We start from the raw sequence: 22345 nt of genomic DNA, 5'->3' as shown, positions 1-22345 counted from the left end.
GAAAGTTTTAAGGGAAAAGCTACAAATTATGTATGGGGAAATTCCAATAAGATTAAATGCCAATTTTTCACCAGAAACCATGGAGGCAAAAAGGCAGTGCTATTAAGTATTTTTAAAGTGGTGAAAGAAAACAGCCCTCAACCAAGAATTTCATATCTGGTAAGACATGGTTTTTTTTCAAATAGAAGGGAGATATTAAGACATTCCCAGATAAACAAAAGCTGGGGGAATTTGTCACCACTAGACCTGCCCTACAAATAATCCTAAAGAAGTTTTTCAGACTGAAAAGAAAGGATACTATACAGTGGATCAAAGTAACATAAAGAAATAAAGATCTCTAGTAAAGGTAACCATGCGGGTAATTATAAATGCTTTACTACTGTTTTGTATTGTTATGTAATTCCACTTCTTGATTCATACAGATATTAAAATGCAAATGAATAAAAAGTATAATAAAAATATGATTTTGGACACACAAACAAGGCTTTCAGCAAAAACTGAAAAGGAGGAAACATTCCCTCATTCATTCTATGAAAGAAACCACCCTAATAACAAAGTCAGATAAGGATACCACGAGAAAGTAGGATTCATCCCAGGTATACATGGGTGGTTCAACAAAAGGAACTCAATTAACATAATTCTCCACATTAACAGAATACATTAAAAAAGTATATGATTACTTCAATTTATGTGGAAAAGGCATTTGACAAAATCCAGCAGCCCTTCTTGATAAAAACACTTAGAAAACTAGGACTAGAAGGGAACTTCCTCAATATGACTACTGGTATCCATGAAAAACTCATAGCTAACATCATACTCAATGGTGAAAGACTCAGAGCTTTCCTTCCAAAAATGAAGAACAAGACAAGAATGCCCACTGTCCCAACTGTTGTTCAAGACAGTACTATAAGTTCCAGCTAGAACAATTAGGCAGAAAAAGAAATAAAAGGCATATAAATTGGAAAAGAACTAAAACTTTTCATTCTTTAGGTGACATAATCCTATATAAAGAAAATCCTGAAAAAACAAAGCTACTGGAATGAATAAAAGTGTCAGGATGCAAGATCAACACGCAAAAACCAAGTGCTTCCATATACTATTAATGAACAATCTGAAGCAGAAATCAAGGGGAAAAATTCCATTTACAAAACCAACTAAAGGAATAAAATATCTAAGAATAAATTTAACCAAGGATATAAAGGACTTGTACACAGAAAACTAAAAGATATTGCTAAAAGAAATCAAAGAGGACCTAAACAAATGGAAGATCATTCCATGTTCATAGAATGGAAGACTAAATATTGTTAAGATATCATTTCAACCCAAAGCAATTCACAGATTCAACACAATACCAATAAAAATTCCAATAGCTTTCTTTGCACAAATAGAAAGGCAATCATCAAATTTATATGGAAGGGTAAGAGGACACAAATAGCTAAAGCCATCTTGAAAAAGAACAAAGTTACAAGACTCACACTTCCCTATCCTAAAACTTATAACCATTCCATAGCAAACAAATAAGTGGTACGGGCACAAGACAGACGTATAGACCAATGGAACAGAATTAAGAGTTAAGAAAATCAACCCTCATATTTATGGCCAACTGATATTTGATAAGGGTGCCCAGTTTGCTAAGAATGAAGGTGGGACCCTACCCTTATACCATATAAGTCAAAATGATCAAAACCTAAAATAATCAAAATTTATAAACTATGCTTATAAGCATCTTCAGGACTTTGTGTTAGGCAATGGGTTCACAGACCTTAAAACAAAAGCATGAACAACGAAAGAAAAAAAGATAACTAGGACTTCATCAAAATTTAAAACTTTTGGGTATCAAAGGGCTTTATCATTAAAGTAAAAAGAAAACCTACTCAATGGGAGAAAACATTTAGAAGACACATATCCACTAAGGGTTTAATATAAAGAAATCCTACAACTTAACAATAAAAAAGGTAAACAACCCTATTAAAAATGGACAAAAACTTGAAGAGACATTTTTCTAAATAAGATCTACAACTGGCTGAAAATTACATGAAAAGATGCTTAATATCACTAGCTATTAGGGAAAAGCAAATCAAAATCACAATGAGCCACTAGAACGGCAATAATTAAAAACATTGAGGGAGCGGACATGGCTCAAGAAGTTGAGCACCTGCTTCCCATATGGGAGGTCCTGGCTTTGGTTTCTGGTGTCTCCTAGAAACAAAAAAAAACAAACAATGGTCAAAAAAGCAAGGGAGTCAACTCAGGTGAGCTGATGTGGCTCATGGTTGAGCTCTAGCTTCCCACATACAAGGTCTCGGGTTCAATCCCTGGCCCCGGTACCTAAAAAAAAAATATGGAAAATTACAAGAGTTGAGGATACATAAAAATAGGAAGACTCATTCATCACTGATGAGAATATAAATGGTGTAACTGCTATGGAAGACAGTTTGACGGCTCCTCAGAAAGTTAAGTATAGAATTACCATATAGGCCAGCAATCCCACTACAAGGTATGTATGAAAAACAAATAAAAGCAGGGATTCAAACAGATATTTGTACACTGATGTTTATAGCAGCATTATTCACAATTGCCAAAAGATGGAAGCAGTCCATCAACTGATGAATGAATAAACAAAGTGTGGTATATATACACAATGGAATATTAATCAGCCAAAAAAAAAAGGGAATGAAGTTCTGATACAGGTGACAACTTGGATGAACCTTGAAGACATCATGTTGACTAAAATAAGCCAGCCACAAAAGGACAAATATTGTATAACTTCACTGAAATCATTTAAATAAGCAAACTCATGCAGTCAGAGTACAAGGTGTGAGTAGGGAATGGAGAATTAGTGATTAAATTGTACACAGTTTCTATTTGGGATGACCATAAAGTTTTGGTAATAGATGTTGGTGAAGGCGGTAAATCACTGTCAACGTATATACAGCACTGAACTATATATCTGAAAATGGTTAAAATTGGAAATTTTAGGTTGTCTACATGCTACTAAAGGAAAATTTAAAAAAACAAATATAGGAGTGTACAACACAGACAGTGACCTCTATTGTAAACGATGGACTATGGTTAATGATGCAATTATAAAATGTTCTTTCATGTATTGTAACCGATGTGGCACACAAGGTGTTAATAATAGGGTGGTATATAAGAACTCTATATTTTATGCATAATTTTTCTGTAAACCTACAACTTCTCTAATTAAAAAAATAAGCTATATTTTTCTGGATATTCATAGAAATGCATTTCTTTCCTGTTTTTAAATGAAAATTACAACTTTTAGGCAAATAAATTATTTCTTTGTAAATAAAAAATGAGAGTATTTCAGCATTTTTATTGGTAAAATCTTTCATGAAGATCTGATATTTTATGCTCTTTAAAGTTTCTACTTTACCATAAATTTGGCCCTTATATAATTTTATGTTGTTCTAAAAGTGGTCATTTTTCTGCTTCTAGTTTTAAGATATATTTAAATACTTTCCTGGAAACAGATGTAGTATAAACGATTTTTTAGAGTTATTACATTTTCCAAAAACAAAAAATAACTTCTTACCTGTTTGACATCTCGAACAAGATGAAATAGCATTGGATTAGTTGGACCTTGTTTCTTTAGGGATAAAAAATTAGAGCAAGCTGTATTATTTTTCTTCCAAAATAATGTAAGCAAATTCCATTTGGTACTTACAGGACTTAGAAACCTTCTTGTACAGATTATATTGCTTTTGAATTACCTTCTTATGTTCATAAAAATAAAACAAAAAAGAAAAAGATAATAACCATCTCATTTACCTTCAAAAGGTAAATCTTATTTGCTTTCAACAAGATTAAGTATCACTAAAATGAGGGTCAAGTTTTGTTTTCCAACAATCACGCCAACATTGCAAGCTTCACAGTTATCTCATCAATTCAAATATACCTTTCATTGATAATGGAGCTGTACTTTCTCTTTCTTCTGTGAAAATGTCCTCATCTCTGTTTCTCTCACTACTCATCAAATGGTATCAACACATATATTTTGGGTAACAAACCTTTAACATTTATATATGCCAGATTTTTCTATTACCTTACTTTCCTTTATGTATTTTATTCAAATAGATAAACAAGTTTTATTTTTACATAGTCATATTTTTGATGGCATCTTATATTTTGAAAACAAACAAAAAACACCCAGGAATGAATCACCCATTAAATGAGAACACTTAATGCTCTCAAGATTACATTTTTGAGAATGAAAACACATTCTTTAAAATTTTTAAGAAGTGCTTTAACATATCTGAAATTTATTGCAATGAATTCCACGTGGCAAAAAACTAAGTGACTAATTCTCAATACTTTAAATCCTATGGTTGAAAAGAATCATTAAATAGGGCTTTCTCCCATTGTGTTACTGTTCATTTAAAATGAGAGGTTATTATAGTAAGGAAATCAAATTAATTTATTTTCTTTTAGATCTCTTCTATTTGGAAAACCCTGATAGATTTTCAAATCTAACAGGGTAAACCTACTACTTTTTGGAAAGAATTATTATTAATATTTTTAAAGATTTATTTCTTCCCCCTCCCTTATTGTCTACTCTCTGTGTCCATTTGCTGTGTGTTCTTCTGTGCCTGCTTGTATTATTAGGCGACTCCAGAAATGGATCCTAGGACATTCCAGAGTGGGAGAGAGGCGATCATTCTCTTGTGCCACCACAGCTCCCTGAGATGCTGCGTCTCTAATTCTTTCCCCTGAGTCTCTTTTTGCTGTGTCATCTGTGCCAGCTCTCCGTATGGGCCAGCACTCATGCGTGGGGCAGCACTCTCTGCAGACCAGCACTCCAAGTAGGCCAGCTCCGCCACATGGGCCAGTGTACATTTACCAGGAGGTCCTAGGCATTGAACCCTGGACCTCCGATACGGTAGACAGGAGCCCAATTACTTGAGCCACATCTACTTCCCAGAAAGAATTATTATTTTCCTAGATGTTGCTAGCTTTTGAATTCTATTTATTATCTAATGATGACTAAAAATGGTCTTGCATCCAAACTGTATTTTACCTTATTTTTCTCTGTCTTATGTCTTACAATATTTAGCTATCCACTCAGGGCTAGGTTTTCTCTGGTAACTGTCACCCATAGGTTAACTTCAGAAACAAATGTATCTTCAAAGTCGATGTATTTAATATTTTTTAGGTATTAGGAAGAATTTCATTGTATTTTCCTCAGCAGTATGATAATCACCTAGACATTTAAATGCTATTTTATGAGTTCTACCTATCTTAATCCATTAACTATAACTTCTTTGTATAAATTATATCCTAGGACAGTTTTCAAACTGTGGTCCAGGGACCCCTGAAGGCCACCCAAGACCCTGTTAAGGAGTCTATTTTTATATTATTAAGATATTCTCTTACAAGTGCTCAGTAGAGTTTTCCAGAGACTACTCAGACATCCTATATATCACAAGATATTGAATTCTGAAACAGATAAGAGAATTCAGCTGTTTTCTATAAAGCCAGGCATTAAGAGATTTTTTTTTTGCAAATCTTTTTAATTTCTGGCTTTAGCAAAAATATTAAAAAATGCTACCATTCTGATTTTTAAAATTTAGAAATGTTACCTATGTTAACATTTTTATAACTGTTACTTTTATAATTACTTTTTAAAATGAATTAATATTTTTAAAATCTCTTAGATGTCTTTTCTAAGACTGTAAATATCAATACACACAAATATAAGTTCTTTGGAAAAAAAGCCATTTGAATCCCTCAATAAGTTTTATGTAGAAGGGTCATGATACCAAAAACTTTGAATCAGTTTTATCATGACATAAGCCCTTATAAACTTTACAAAACTTAAATAAGAACTGATGCTGAAGGTAACTTTTTTTTAAAGAGGGTACTGGGGACTGAACCTGGGACCTCGAACATGGGAAGCAAGTGCTCAAACCACTGAGCTACACCTGCTCCCCTGAAGGTAACTTTTATATCAGTAACCTTGAGTTATACAATTTAAAATATCACTTGCCTTGCTAAAGGTATCATTTTTTAGTTTTACTGTAACATAAATGCTTTACATTTCCGGGATACACCTTACTTCAGCACACTGAATAATCCTTTTAATTTTTACATCTGTTCACTAGAGATAGTAGAACACCAACGAACTTGAATATAACCGTGCTAAGCACAATTAAAGGGGGAAAAAAATGGGTGAAAACAAAAATATAATCCCTGCTCAAAAGAAATTCACAATTCACAGAGGACGGTACAAGTTTTCTATGAAACACAGCAAGACACTAAAGGATTGGAGAGGTCCAGGTAAAGTAACAAAATTTCCAAGATAACAAAGATAACAAAATTTTGTCAATAAACAAATGTAACATAGGCTTACAGTGTTATAAAGTTCTTCCAGTCGAGGAATAGTAAGGAATTTATGCATGCTAACTCCATTTTCAATAAGTAGTTTTACAAATGTAACTCTATCCATCACAAGGGCATCTAGCATAGCTTGTTCCAAGGATCCAACCTAAAAAAGAACCAATATTAGTACATTTATTTTTAATGTTGTAATTACATAAAACCACTTCTAAATGCAAGTTTTTATGATTCATACCTATTTGTTATTGAACAGTTTTAGAGAAGATAAAGAAAGATGCAAAATAGTTAAAGACTAGAACTTATGTCATATAGGAAATTGATGAAAAGACCTCTCTACAGCAACATTTTCCAAAGAACATACCAAAGAAATTATTTCTCTGGAACGATTAAAAAAAAAGTCAAGAAATTTGGGGGAAAAAATACCCTACAGCAAAAAATTTATACATCTAAATACTTACCTTAAAAAGAAGAAAAATCCCAAATCAGAGACCTAAACTCACAACTAAAGGATCAAGAACAAGAAGAGCAAACTGGGAAACGGACTTTGGCCCAGTGGTTAGGGCGTCCGTCTACCACATGGGAGGTCCGCGGGTCAAGGAGGCCCGGGGCCTCCTTGACCCGTGTGAAGCTGGCCCATGCGCAGTGCTGATGCGCGCAAGGAGTGCCGTGCCCCACAGGGGTGTCCCCCGCGTAGGGGAGCCCCACGCGCAAGGAGTGCACCCATAAGGAGCCGCCCAGCGCGAAGGAGGGAGCAGCCTGCCGAGGAATGGCGCCACCCACACTTCCCGTGCCGCTGACGACAACAGAAGCGGACAAAGAAACAAGACAACAAGACGCAGCAAAAAGACACAGAAAACAGACAACCGGGAGAGGGGAGGGGAATTAAATAAATAAAAATAAAATCTTAAAAAAAAAAAAAAAAAAAAAAAAGAAGAGCAAACTACATGCCAAAAGAGAAGAAGGAAGTAAAGATTAGAGCAGATAGAAATAAAGATTTAAAAAACAACAGAAAGGAGCAGGTGTAGCTCAGTGGTCAAATGCCTGCTTCATATGTACGAGGTCCTGGGTTCAATCCCTAGTACCTCCCAACAAATAAAAAATAAATAGAAGAAACATCATAAAAATGTTTTTTAAAAAAGATCAATAAAATCAACAAACCTTTAGCTAGACTGACAAAGAAAAAAGAGAGGATGCAAATAACTAAAATTAGAAATGAAAGGGAGAGCAATATTACCAATCCCATAGAAATAAAAAGGATTATAGGAGGATGCCATGAACAACTGTACACTAACAAATTCTGTAATGAAGATGAAATGGACAAATTTCTAGAAACAAATTGCTGATACTGACTCAAGAAGAAATTGAAGAACTCAACAGAGCAACAAGGAAAGAGATTCAGTCAGTCATCAAAAACCTCCCAACAATCTGTCCCCAGACTAGTTTCTAGTTTCATCTCTAGTTACATCTGCATCATGAACACATGGCTCTCAAGCCACAGTGCACAACTGGCTCTGCTGAAAATCCTCTCTGTCAGGGAACCTCTCTCCCCATCAGTAGTTTGCCAGGATCGAATCCTGGTGAATCCTAGAGGAGAGAAAATGAGAAGAGAAGACAACACAGACAGCAAAAACAGCAGGGCGGGAGGAGGGGAAGGGGAGAAATAAATAATCTTAAACAACAACAAAAACAAAACAAAACCAAAAAAAGAACCTCCCAACAAAGAAAAGCTGACTACCAGATGGCTCACAGGTGGATTTTATGAAACATTCCAAGGAATTAATCCCTATACTGTTCAAACTTTTCCAAAAAATTTAAGAGGAGGGAACATTCCCTAATTCATTCTATGAGGCTAACATCAATCACCCTAATACAAAAGCCAGATAAAGATACCACAAGAAAAGAACATTATAGACTAATATCCCTTATAGTTGCAAAAATCCTCAACAAAATATTAGAAAAACAAATCCAAAAGTACATCAAAAGACTTATATCACATGATCAAACAGGATTTACCCCAGGTATGCAAAGGTGGTTCAACATAAGGAAATTAATGTAATTCACCTTAACAGAATGAAGGGATTAAAAAACACAATCATCCAAACTGACACAGAAAAAGTATTTGACAAAATACAGATAAGGTACCTTTATGAAAACCCCACAGCTGACATTCTATTTAATGCTGAAAGACTGAAAGCTCTCCCTCTAAGATCACTAACAAGACAAGGATGCCTATTGCCAACCACTGTTATTCAATACTGTACTGGAAGTTTTGGCCACAGCAATTTGAAAAAATAAAAAGCATCCAAATTGGAATGTAGGAAGTAAAAATTTCCCTATTTGCAGATGCCATGATCCTATATGCAGAAAATTCTGAAAAATCCACAACAAAGCTACCAGAGCCAATAAATGAATTTAGCCAAGTGATGGGGTACAAGATCAACATGAAAAAACAGGATTGTCTCTATACACAAGCAATGAACAGAATAGTTTGCAGAAATCAAGAGGACAAAACTTTATTTACAATAGCAGCTAAAAGAATAAAATATCTAAGAATAAATTTAATTTAAGAATGTAAAGAACTTGTACACAGAAAACTAGAAAATATTGCCAGAAGAAATCAAGGACCTAAATAAATGGAAGACCACTCCATATTCAATGACTGGAAGACTAAATATCATTAAGATGTCAATTCTACCCAAAGCAATTTACAGATTCAACATCATCCCAAACAAAATTCAAACAGCCTTCTTTGCAAAACTGGAAAAACCAATCATCAAACATATATGAGAAGAGCAAGAGATAGGAATAGCCACAATCATTTTGAAAAAAAAAGAAAAAAGTGTCTCTGTAAGAGTAGAGGTGATTAAATCAATTATTATTTTATTATTATATAGGAAATATATTTCCAAGGCTTAAAAAAAAGAAATCAAACTATGCAAAATAAATAAAATTTCTTTCCTCTGGTCCACATATTTCCAGAGGTATCCCATGTTGAAAGTTTTCAGAAAGCTACTATGATTACACAATGCACACAGATATGCATGAATACACGTATATTCATAAAGTGATACTGTCACAAGCAAGATCATACCGTGTATATTTTTCTGTACCTTGTTATTTACACTTATTATGAAGATCTAGCTCTTCCTTCTGTAAAGCCTGGATAGTACTACAAGGTATAGATGAATATTTAATTTAGCCAGCCTACTGACCTAGACATTTAACAAAAATTTAAGAATCAAATGCTTACTACTCTTACTTAGTGCCAGAAAACAAATACAGCAGTAAACAAAACTGAAAAACATTCCTATTCGCATAAATTTTACTTTCTAAGTCTAGGCTCAGAGATAAGTAATAAAATAGCTAAAATACATGGCTTATCAGATGATGATAAATAATAAAGAGGAAAAAAACATAAGAAATTCTGACATAAGAGCTAAGGTGGGGAAGCAGATTTGGCTCAACTGATAGAGCATCTGCCTCCCATGTGGAAGGTCCAGGGTTTGATCCCCCGGGTCTCCTGATTTGTGTGGTGAGCTGGCCCACACGCAAAGAGTGCACCCCTCAAGGAGAGCCGCCCCGCACGAATATAGTGCAGCCTGCCCAGGAGTGGCGCTGCACACAAGGACAGCCGATGCAGCAAGATGATGCAACAAAGAGACATAAATTCCTGGTGCTGCTGACAAGAATACAAGCAGACACAGAAGAACACACAGTGAATGAACACAGAGAGCAAACAACTGGGGGAGCGGGGGGGCGGGGAGGAAGGGGAGAGAAATAAAAAATAAATCTTAAAAAAAAAAGCTAAAGTGTGTGGAGTCTTTCTTTTTGGAGCAATGAAAGTGTTCTAAAATTTTTTTATGCTGAAGAATGTACAACACATTGTGCTTATACTTAAAGCCATTGATTAAACACTGGACAGATGGTATGGTATATGAATATATCTCAATAAAACTGTTTAATAAAAAATTGTGCAAGAATAGGCAGAAATAGTAGTTATATACAGCAGAGGAAGCACAGAGAGATCAAGAGGTGATGAATTTTCTTTTTTAAAAAATTATTATTGAAATAATTAAATTCTCTAATAATGATAGTAGTGGCAAATGCACAACTATGTGATTATACCAAATATGATGTATACACTTTGGATGAATATGTATCAGTAAAACTGGTTTGTTTAAAAAAAAATTGGGTAGACAAGGAAGTCCTTACTGAGGAGGAGACATTAAAGCACAAAAAGAGACAAGCAAGCAAACCCTGGTAAATATCTAGGAGGAAAATGATCTAGGGAGAGAGAACAGCAAATATATTAAATTCTAGAGGTAGGAGAATACTTGATATGTTCAAAGTATAGGACAAGATGAAAGACAGCAAAGGGGATATTGGTAGCATATAAGGTAAGAAAGGTATTAATAGTAATAAGGCATATACAGTAATAATGTATAGCCTTTTAGGTCAATGGAAGAGTTTTGGATTCTGTTCTGGATAAATATTAAAGGTAATGTGCTCCATCTTATGTGTAAAAGTAGAAAAAGGAGAGCAATGAAACTAAACAGGATGCTACTGTAGTAATACAGAAGGATGATGGTAGATCAGACCAGGATGGTAAAACTCCATATTTTCAATTAAATCTGATAAAAATTACAGATGGAATTGGATTAGAATAGACGAGAAAGCAGCAAAGAATGAAACTTAAGTTTTCTTACCTGAGAAACTGAAGAGACTGTTGCCATTTATGAATACGGGGGAAAGACTGCCAAAGGAACATCTGGGAGAATGCTACTGAAAAGAGTACTCTTGAATAGAGCACTGTTTCCAAGACTTCTTTTAGTTATAGGGTCTTTGTATTTATATATATAATTTATATATATATAATTTTTATATATATACACACACACACACATATATACTACAGACAACATGGTTTTACCAAGAGGCCAATATAATTTATTATATCCTACATGGATCTGGTTGTTGTTGAAATGTTTAGCTAAACTAATTTTATACTTTGGACAGAGAGGTAAAATGTCAAGTTAGGTCACAGGCTCTAGCAAATAATCTGTTACTGCTTTATTTAATTACATTAATTATGCATATAGATAATTACATACCAGCCACTGCTGTCCATAAACAAATACATGATTTTTGGCAATGTCAACTCTATCCCATGCCAGTGTAAGGATAAGCTGGTCAAATGCAGATGCATTAGTGCCTAGTCAAATAAAGTAAAGAGTTGGTAAATTTAATTAATCTTCATAAAAAATGTGAACACCTATGAATTATTCTCTCCACTCCTCTTTAAACTCAATTGCAGCCACCATTCAGAAGCAACCTATGATAGAGATAAGATTACCCAATGCTGAAGACTCTTTTTCCAATTCTAAAAGTAACACAGGCTCATTGCAAACAATTCAGAATATTTTAAAAATGAGACAAAAACAAAGATAATCTATCAAAGAAAGAGTACTTCTGAAAAATATCTCTTCAGGGTTTTTTTCTATGGATATATAAGCTCATACATATATATTTGCTATCATAATATATAAAGTGCTCAGTAGCCTGCTTCATGTACCTTAATATCATACATTAGTTTTCCTTAACAGCCTAAACAGGGCTACCTTATTACCTATACCTTATTACCTAATATATATTAAAGATGAACTGTAAGTTATTTAACAAATCCTCCACCTACTGGATATTCAGATTATTTAGAAATTTTTAAAGTATATCTTTGTGTACATGTCAAGTCTGATATTTTATAAGTCAAATTACTAGGTAAAAGGATATATACTTTAAGGCTTTGATATACTGCCAAAATATATTCCAGAAAGGTTATACCAACTCACTCATCCACCAGGAGAATAAAAGTACCCATTTCTCCAAATGTCAGTAGGGGAAAAAGTTTTCACTGTTGTTTTAATTTATTTTTTTTAAGGTAACGGGGATGGGGATTGAATCGGGACATTGTATGGGGAAGTCAATGCTCAGCCACTGAGCCACACTGGCCCGCCTGAGTAGGTTTTATCATTTGTTTCATTGTTGTATGTTTGTTTTTTAGGAGGCACCAGGGACCAAACCCGGGATCTCCCATGTGGGAAGCAGATAATCATTTGAGCCACATCTGCTCCCTTAATTTACACTTTTTTAAAAAGAATTTATTTTATTTATCCACACACCACACCACCAACCCCCACGTCATTCTTTGCATTTGCTGTCTGTCCTCTGTGTCTGCTCGTCGTCTTCTCAGAAAACACCAGGAACTGAACCTGGGACCTCCCCTGTGGGACGGAGGCATCCAATCGCTTAAACCACATCTTCTCCCTGCTTGTTGTGTCTCTTGTTGTGTCTCCTCATTACATCATTTTGTGCATCATCTTGTTGCATCAGCATGCATGCCAGCCCGTTGTATCAGCTCACTATCTTGCTCATCTTCTTTAGGAAGAAACGGGAACCAAACCTGGTGCCTCCCATGTGGTACGCAGGCACCCACATCCACGTCCCTTAACTTACTTTTATTATTACAACCATGACCACCTTTCCACATGTTCCCCAAGCATTATTATTCCTCTGCAAATAAAATTTACATAAATACCATATTAGTCAGCCAAAGGGGTGCTGATGCAAAATAACAGGCCACAGAGCGTAAGTTACTTCCCTCACCAAAGTCTATTTTCATGTGTTGGAGCAAGATGGCTGCCAACATCTGTGAGGGTTCAGGCTTCCTGGGTTCCTCTCTTCCCAGGTTTTCTTCTCTCTTGGCTTAGGGTTCCTTTCTTCCCAGGGCTCCAGCTTCAGCATCAAACTCCAACATCAAAACTCCAACATTAAAAACCCCTAACTCTATCCTTTGCCATGCCTTTAACCCGTGAGACCCCACCTATCAAAGGCTGGGAACTCAACGCCCTACTGGCACAAGAGGTTTACACAATTACTTAATCAAGTAAACCTATAAATCCAATATAATCTATTATGCCCAGAGGAAAAGATCAGTTTACAAACATAATCCAATATTTCTTTTTGGAATTCATCAATAATATCAAACTGCTACAAATTCCAACTCATTTTCTGACGTATTCATCCTTTTCTAATTAATTTAAAACAATTCCTTGTGATGCTTCCAAGTTATTTAAAATTTCTGTTCCTTACTTTCCTCTACTATTAAAGGGGGAAAATAATAGGAAATATACCTCTCAGGGCTGTTGTGATAAACAATATAAACTGTATGAAAATATATGGCAAGATTAGGTGCTATTTTATACCTTTAAGCAATCCCATTTGTTGATTCTTTCTCCTTTATGGTTTTGGGATTTCCTATTATTTATGACCTATTAATCCTAAGATAATATAACTATATTACTTGATATCTTTTTATAGCAGTTTTTAAAATGGTTTCTATTACCTTTTTTTTTCTCTTTTTTTGGTCTAATATCTCGGAAATCCTTATGAATAACAATAAGCCAGTCCCCTCTTACTCTGTCCTTAACTGCATAATTCCATACTTTAACTTTCAGGAACCTGTACAGATCACCATTCTAACTTCTATGCTTTTTTAAAGATTATTTCCCTATACTATTATCACTAGGATGTCACTGGGAAAATAATGAGAGAAAAAGAGTTCAATGTATGCATTTGCACTGATCCCTTAGTCCTTGAAGATACCCAATAATTTTCTTACTTTCCAACTTTTCCCTACAGAAATAAAAGGAGCATGTTTAAGGATCTTAGCTTTAATTTCTATCAACTATTAACTTGGTTATTTCCTTTAAATTTTTATTTTTCAGCTGATTAAGAATTGGTAGATGCTTAACATAATTAAATGGGTTGGATGGTAAAAACCCTGTTATAAACAACAAAAAGTTCTACAAGGTAAATTGAAAAGCTACCTTACTGAACAAAAACTCAATATAACAAAGATAAAATTATTAAAAACTTCACTTCCCAAGAATTTAAGCAAATTAAAATGTCTTTTTTATATTAACAGGCTATAAAGTAAATATCACACAAAAAGTTTAAAATCTTACCTTTTAGCAGTGCAGTAAGAATCGCTACATCGATATCTTGATGTTCATCTGATCCAATGTGGAAAACAGTAATCTATTTAAAGATTAATTCATAATATTAGGCCTTTAACAATTTTAAAGCTCAGGTATCAATGGAACATAATTTAAAACTACACGGAGGATACAGGTTTTGGCTTGTCTTTTTCCTTTGATCAGAAATAACTATAAATAACTTTATTGTGATAAACTTATAAATAACTATAATATAATGATAACTTTATTTCTGCCCAAAACACAGAAAATTAAAAGACTTCATATTATTTACCAAATAAAATAGCAGATATATTAAAAATATTTGGCTTTATAGTATATTTATTTTTCAAAATACCTTATGTCCCCCATTAGAGTAAGCAACTCAGAGGCCAAGGCTGTGTGTTACTCATCAGAATAAATCCCACTATTCTTGAATGATATGTTTTGTTCAATACTTTTACTATAAATTTTTAAAATTATTTGAAAGAAAACACCATTTGAGAAATTTTTATTTAATAATATTTTTCATACCGTAAAAGATGCTTATTATAATCCCAATACAAATTTTTCAACTCACATCATTCTCACAGTATACAAAAAGTTACAATGAAAGAAGACAGCAAATCAGGTCATACTATGCCTATTTATAGAGCTGTTTAAAAAGTTTTACCTCTGAAAACTTAACCCTGTGTCTGCATGACAGAAATTAAGCAGCATTGATCTTTAATAGGTTTGAGCACTCAGGATAAAATAGTTTTAAAAAATGTTTCCAAATATATTATCAGAGAAGCCCCTAACTCTAGAGTTCTTCTTTGATGCTGGACGTAATCTATTTGGAAGTAGTTTTGAAACTTTTCCTAAAATAAAATGTAAACATACTGTCTAAACACAATATAAACATTATAATGCTTTTACATGAAACCTCTCAGCTTGAACAGAGGTTAACATGGTTTAAAAAAGATTTAAAATTTTAATATCCAACTTAAAAACAAAAGTACTTCACTGTGCTGTGAATGAAATAAAAAGACATACTACTAAATTTTACTTACAAGCTCCTTTTTTTTCATGCACTCCATCAGTGTTTGAAATAAATGAACAGCTTCATTCTGGCCAAAGTTAAATGTTTTTTTGATTGTCGAGATAATATCAGGCTCTGCTGCATCAGGAAGATTCCTGGAATAAGAGGAAACATAATTTAACTAATTGATTTCATCTTCTATTATTTATAAGATCCAATATGAAGTACAAGTAGGTAACACCTACAAATATATTATATTAATATTAAATATATGACCCTAATGAAATTATATTTTTCCCTTTCTGAGATTCCCACTATATCATAAAGGGAAAAAATGGAATGCAGTAATTTTCTCTCTCAATTACTTTATGAATGTTTTCACAAGGCATGTGCTCCCCATGTTTTATTTTGTTCCACTCTTTTACTATTACAAACATTGTAAAGAATAACTTTGTTTATACATCATTTTTGCACATGTACATCTGTACAATCAATTCTGAAAAGAGTCACTATTGGATCAAAAGATATATGCCTCAGAATAACTTTGATAGGTCTTACAAAACTGTCTTCCATGGAGATCCTAATATTTTAATTCTTTCAGTAACGTTAAGACAGGCTATTTTCTCCAGGCTTACCAAAGTACTGTATTAAATTTTAAACTTTTTTTATGTCCATAAAACATTGAAATGAATCCAGTATTTTAAAAACCACAATCCTTTTTACATAGAGCTAATAAAAATACCTCATAATCATACACTTACCCTCCTTCTTCTGTTTGTTTATGAATATATGCCAGTAGATCTGCAGCTCTGCCTGTTCCTTCACATATGACCACTGGAACAGGGGGACTTTCTTGAAGGTATTCTAACACTGTGAGGATGACATTGGGCCCACCTTCAAATATAAGTGCCACCACAGGGACACCTTGGCCAATTCCTTAAAAAAAAAGGGGGGGGGGGAGCAAGATTAAATAATTTAATCTTTTTCTCTACTCAGTCAAAATAAGAAAGTCAAAACCTAATTTCTTATAAGACTATGTGTTGATTTCATTTTAAGCACTCAATGTGATACCAATCTAACATAAATTAAATACTATTTTTTCACTGACTTAGTCTTATCCTTAAGTGACAATATTAGAAAACCCAATACTATAATATAACACACATATTAGAGAAAGGATACTCACTAAAAAGTAAAAATAACTTTGTGTATTTTACGAATGAACTCCTGACAAGTAATTTGTAACATCGGTTTGTTTGAATATTGCATCAAGGAACATCTAACCTATTTCTATTTTTATTCATTTCTAAAATGTGTACTTCTGATTCTAAATGATAAAATTCAAAGACCTCAAAAAAGCAACCAAAAAATTTAGGGAAGAATACCTATTTTTGTGGTACAATATCCTGCAATGTAGTGAAAGAAAAAATAAAATATATCTTAATTTGAGATTTAAAAATATTTTTGATTTTAGATAATAATGATTCCAACACTAGCTGACACACTATTCTGTAGATTTTATATTTCTGCTTTGCTTTGTCAAAGAGCTCACATTCTTGGTATTCTAGGCTTACAAAATTACTTCAGTTTGAAATAAATATCTAGATGTTGAACCAGAAAATGTAACCATGGTTGAAAAGGAATACTAGTCTCAAGAATTTTAACATCTAAGAAACATGTGCCAAAGAGTGATTCCTACTCATTTTATAAACTTTAAGCAAGGTGGTACTTTCATTCTTACTTCATGAAACAAAAGTGATTTTTTTTCCCTCCCTTTTACTTTTCAATCTTGAGTTTCAAAGTCATGTGCTAGAACATATCACATATTAAGAATGTGTGTGGAGGACTGGAGGTCACTCAAGCGGTTGAGCACCTGCTTCCCACATGGGAGGTCCTGGGTTCAGTCCCCAGTGCCTCCAAAACAAAAGCAAAACAACAAGGAAACAAACAAAAAAGCCAATTCAGGGGAGCTAATATGGTTCAGTGGTTGAGCACCAGCTTCCCACATACAAGTTCCCAGGTTCGATTCCCTCCCAAGTACTTCCAAAAAAAAAAAGGTGTGAATTCCTTTGGCAATGATGGGTTTACAATGACAAGAGAGCTTCCAATGAAACTTTTTAGCCTCAGTAATTAGCCTATTTAGCCAAGACTTCTGTTTTCCTAGGTCTTATTTTATCTAAGGTCAGCCATTCTTTATTGTTTCATTTATTATTTTGCTAAGTAAAGACAAGAATACTTCGCAGAACATTTGACCTTTTTCTAGAATATTGCTAGCAGTTAATATAGCCCAGAATACTTTCAACAACAACAAATTTTTGAATTCCCTTACTAGCATGAATTCTTTGCTGATTAATAGTTTTTTCAAGTTCTCTTCTTAGTCTGACTTCTGCCCCATATTTTCCAACTGTGCCATCATCCACCAATATGAAATGAGAATGTAGATTATTCAAAACATTCAGTTTGCTCAGGGGATTCAGTAAGGTTTGATAAGGAGCAACCACCTAAACACAACAGCAAACATAAAAGTTAGTGAGCAGGATTAAATAAAATTTAAACTAAATGTTGAAATAATCTCCAAAATCAAATAAGAGATAAAATTCCATTTTACATATAGAAATAAACAGAAAATATGATTATTTCTATATTTTATATACAGAAATAAGGTATCAGAAGGCAGAAACTATTAAGCAGCTGAAGGGGATTAATCAATAATGGACCAAACTGTACAATTATATTCTGGACCACATTACAAAATTTAATATTTCATCATTACATGCAAAGAAGCAATAATAGATAGTGCAAAGAAACTATTAACAAGTTATTGAATAAATGCAATAAAAAGCAATCAAATATGTTATTTTATAGCCATACTGTAGACTCTTTAAAATTGATATTAGGAATATAATAGCTCTTAAAAGTGATGATGTAATTCCTTTTTAATAATCTCTTAATGAAAATCTCTAACCAAATCACATCTCTTTAAACCATTCAAATAAACCACTAGCATTTAATTCCTACCTTAGTGAAAGTAAAATGAAATCTTAATGGAATGTAGTGATTAAAAATATAACTGTAAAGACCGGCCTAACATGGAAAAGGTCTGAAATAATGTTATGCAAAAAGAAAGAAACCAGAATTGGACAAACACTATAATGACAATTATGAAAGAATGTATTTTTGAAAGTACCACAAAAATATTTCAGGAAAATACTTTAACTTACTAATCTGAAAAGTATGATATGATCGTGAATGTTTTCAGTTAATTTGCACTATTCTTGCTGTAATTCTGTTTGTACATGAATTCAAATAAGACATTTTTTGAAAAATCATTCTTACATCTCTCCCAACGAGGTCATTTTTGTTTTCAATCACTCCCCATGGAGCTATTCCAATAGTGCAAATCTTTCGAGATGATCTGGAAGCATGTTCTTTGAGGGCATCACCAACATGTTTTGCCACACCTATTCATAAAAGAATTTATTCATTTTATTTGAAAGTCTTATCCTGCTCAGAAAAATCCTATGTTCAATCTGTAACATAATGGGTGATATTTTCCTTTATATATAAAGATAAAAGGCAACAAGATCCAAAAGGCAAATGTACAAAAGGAACAAAATGGGGGAAAAAAATAAATTTTTTCATGTGCTTCAACAGCACTTATTATCATCTAACATATTATACATTACTTAGTTTAATGTTTATTGTCTACGTCTCCTCTACTAGAATAAAAACTCCATGAAGGTAAATATTTTGTTTTGTTAACTGATATATTCCCACCAGTGAGAAAAGGGTCAAATAAAAAATGAAGATCAAAAAAGAGGTGTTGAGGGAAACGCACTTGGCCCAGTCGTTAGGGCGTCCGTCTACCACACGGGAGGTCCGTGGTTCAAACCCCAGGCCTCTTTGACCCGTGTGGAGCTGGCCCACGTGCAGTGCTGATGCGCCCAAGGAGTGCCCTGCCACGCAGGGGTGGCCCCCGCGTAGGGGAGCCCCACGTGCTTGCGCCCGTGAGGAGCCGCCCAGCATGAAAAAAAAGTGCAGCCTGCCCAGGAATGGCACTGCCCACAGTTCCTGCGCCACTGACACAAACAGAAGCGGACAAAGAAACAAGACGCAGCAAATAGACACCGAGAACAGACAAGGGGGGGGGGGGGTTAAATAAATAAATAAATCTTAAAAAAAAAAAAAAAAAAGAGGTGTTGAGGGGAGCGGATGTGGCTCAAGCAATTGGGTGCCTTCTTCCCACACGGGAGATCCCAGGTTTGGTTCCCAGTGTTTCCTAAATACAAAAAATACAAACAACAAGCAAACAAATGAAAAAAACACCAACTCAGGGGAGCCGATGCGGCTCAGTGGTTGAGTGCCAGCTCACCACCTATGAGGTCCCGGGTTCAATCCCCCAACCTGATAACTCAGGAAAATAAATAAATAGAGTAATTTTTCTTCCATATATCCAATCCATGTATGTAAAAAGGAAGACAGTGAATGAAAGGCAAATATATACTAAAAATTAACTTTTAAAACTATTTCTTACCACTCCATAGACAACCAATTATCACTTTACTATCAATTTACCAGTAAGTAGCCAGCAACCTTTTTTGGTAAAGACCCTAATAGTCAATATTTTAGGCTTTGTGGGACATACACACTACTCACTCCAAAGACAATATGTAAACAAATGAGCGTGGCTGTATTCTAATAAAACTTTATTTACAAAAACAAGGAAAAAGTTGGATTTACCTCATAGGCCTTAGTTTGCCAACCCCAGCATTAGAGTGTATTTAAGCTTTAGATTACTATATTATTTTTAAAAGCCTAAATCAAAACTACACACTTTTAAAGTTACCATTTTAAACTGAAACTTTAGACTGGTTAACAATTACATTTAAATTTAAATTTTAAAATTTGACTATTACGTCAAATTCCTAAATAATTTTATGAAAAACTTAAAAAATACTAAACAAAATTGGTCACATTACCCGTGTTTACTCCTCCAGTTAAAATCCAGGCTCCAGTCGTGACTGCAGCTTTAATAAGACCCTTTCCAAGCAACTGCTTGATTCTTGGGTGAAGCTCAAATTTCTGCATGCCCCCATGTACAGAAATAACAAGTTTGGGTAATTCCATTTGCCATTCTTTAAGAAGAAGCTGGAGAATGATTTCAGGTTTGGTGTCATATGACAGCCTCACATACTAAAAAGACCAAAGGGACAAAATAGTTCAATTTGTTCATAAGTTTCATAGAGCAATTCTCATTATATAACTTCACAAAAGTCTTATCAAAGGCAGATTATTTAAAAATAGATTTCACAAACTACTTTTAATGTATTTACAACCCTAGAAATAAGCAACATCGAATGATTAGCATAGAAAAAAAATCATTCTTTGAGGTCTATAGAAGGTAATGGCACTCTTAATTTTTAAACTTTAAGGTTAAGACTCAAAACTGTTACTCCTTCTGCTTATACTCAAATACCATAAGTCTAATTACAAATATACATACAATTTTTATAACCCTGATTAAATATGAGAAGTATTAAGGCAGGATACAATTATAATGAAGGGGAAGAGAATGGTAATAATCCAAAGGCAAATACTGAACTGACTGTAAGATTTATCAATGACCTATTCCATTTATAACAGAATTGTGACTACACAGTAAAATTAAAAAGGTATTTTCAATGTGCATGATTGCTTCCATCACTGGAAATAACTGGATTTGATCAGGTGGAAAATTAATCAAACTGAAAAATAATCTCATTGTGTCTGTATGGCTTCAACAGTTTAATACTTAAAAAATAAGATTGGGAAGTGGATGTGGCTAAAGCAATTGGGCTCCTGTCTACCATATGGGAGGTCCAGGATTCAATTCCCATGGCTTCCTGGTGAAGGTAAGCTGCTCGAACAGAATGCTGGCCAATGCAGAGAGCTGGCAAAGAAAAATGACGTAACAAACAGAGACACAAAAGAGAGACAGTGAGAGATGCAGCAGACCAGAGAGCTGACATGGTGCAAGAGATTGGAGACCTCTCTCCCAAACCAGAAGGTCCAGGATTGGTTCCCAATGCTGCCTAAAGAGAAGAGAAGCAGACACAGAAAGCAAACAATGGGGGGGTGGTAATGAAATAAATAAATCTTTAAAAAAAATAATTTTATAGAAAAAGCAAGAGAGAAACTATTAAGTATTCGAATTATTTTTCTCTGCTCTGAAAGATAAAACAAATTATCTTTCTGTAAGTAACATTGCGAAAAATACTTGTTACCACACAACCATTATCGTTGTCTAAAGTGGATACATATACATATATACGAATTAACTCATACAAAACTTCAGTCAGATATTGAAAGAGGAATATTTTTTCATCTCTAGGAAAAGGTCTTTACAAAACAATATACTGCCCATTCCTTTATGAAGAGAGATCAAATGCCCCTAAAAATCCCTGCAGTGACAAATGAACTCCAAAATACCAGAACACTACAAAACTGAGAAGACTGCAGAGTCCCTTAAGAATGTTTTGTATAGGGATTTATTCTATACTGTCTTTCTGCATTAGTTTTAACTCATTATTATACTTGAGTACCTGCAGTACTGTTCATAAAACTGTCTAGAGTTTAAAGAAACAAACTGTTATGAATAAATGAGGAGTTCCACTTCCACAATGATGGCCTAGACCAGGGATTGTTAACATTTTTTGTTCCAGAGACCTCTTTGCCAGCCATGTGAAAACCATAGACCCCTTACTAAGTCCACACTATACTATGTATTATTTAATAAATATATCACATCTGCACCAACACATCCCCACAATAATGGTTTTTTAAACTTCAACTAAAGCTCATTGACCCGTTGTTAAGAACCCCAGGACAATATTGTTCAGGACCAATTCTGCTCCTGGAAAATAGAGAAACTAGGAAAAAATTTTTTTTATTGAAAAAT

The 22345-nt window shown here is 34.0% G+C and overlaps 1 protein-coding gene across 1 annotated transcript in view; it reads right to left on the bottom strand.

Annotated features, from left to right (window-relative positions):
- TRPM7 (transient receptor potential cation channel subfamily M member 7) overlaps positions 1–22345 on the bottom strand; it is a 160359-nt gene that overhangs the window by 82064 nt on the left and 55950 nt on the right. The window contains exons 5-13 of the mRNA XM_058294201.2: positions 20388–20601; positions 18745–18869; positions 17738–17909; positions 16170–16344; positions 15440–15563; positions 14379–14451; positions 11469–11569; positions 6371–6505; positions 3557–3610 (exon numbers count right to left, since the gene is read on the bottom strand). Of these exons, the coding sequence (XP_058150184.1) occupies positions 3557–3610; positions 6371–6505; positions 11469–11569; positions 14379–14451; positions 15440–15563; positions 16170–16344; positions 17738–17909; positions 18745–18869; positions 20388–20601 (1173 nt within the window). The remainder of the gene's footprint in view (positions 1–3556; positions 3611–6370; positions 6506–11468; positions 11570–14378; positions 14452–15439; positions 15564–16169; positions 16345–17737; positions 17910–18744; positions 18870–20387; positions 20602–22345) is intronic.

This window comes from Dasypus novemcinctus, chromosome 3, assembly GCF_030445035.2.
Source record: "Dasypus novemcinctus isolate mDasNov1 chromosome 3, mDasNov1.1.hap2, whole genome shotgun sequence".
Taxonomy (NCBI): domain Eukaryota; kingdom Metazoa; phylum Chordata; class Mammalia; order Cingulata; family Dasypodidae; genus Dasypus; species Dasypus novemcinctus.
This window is presented reverse-complemented; position numbering and strand designations above follow the sequence as displayed.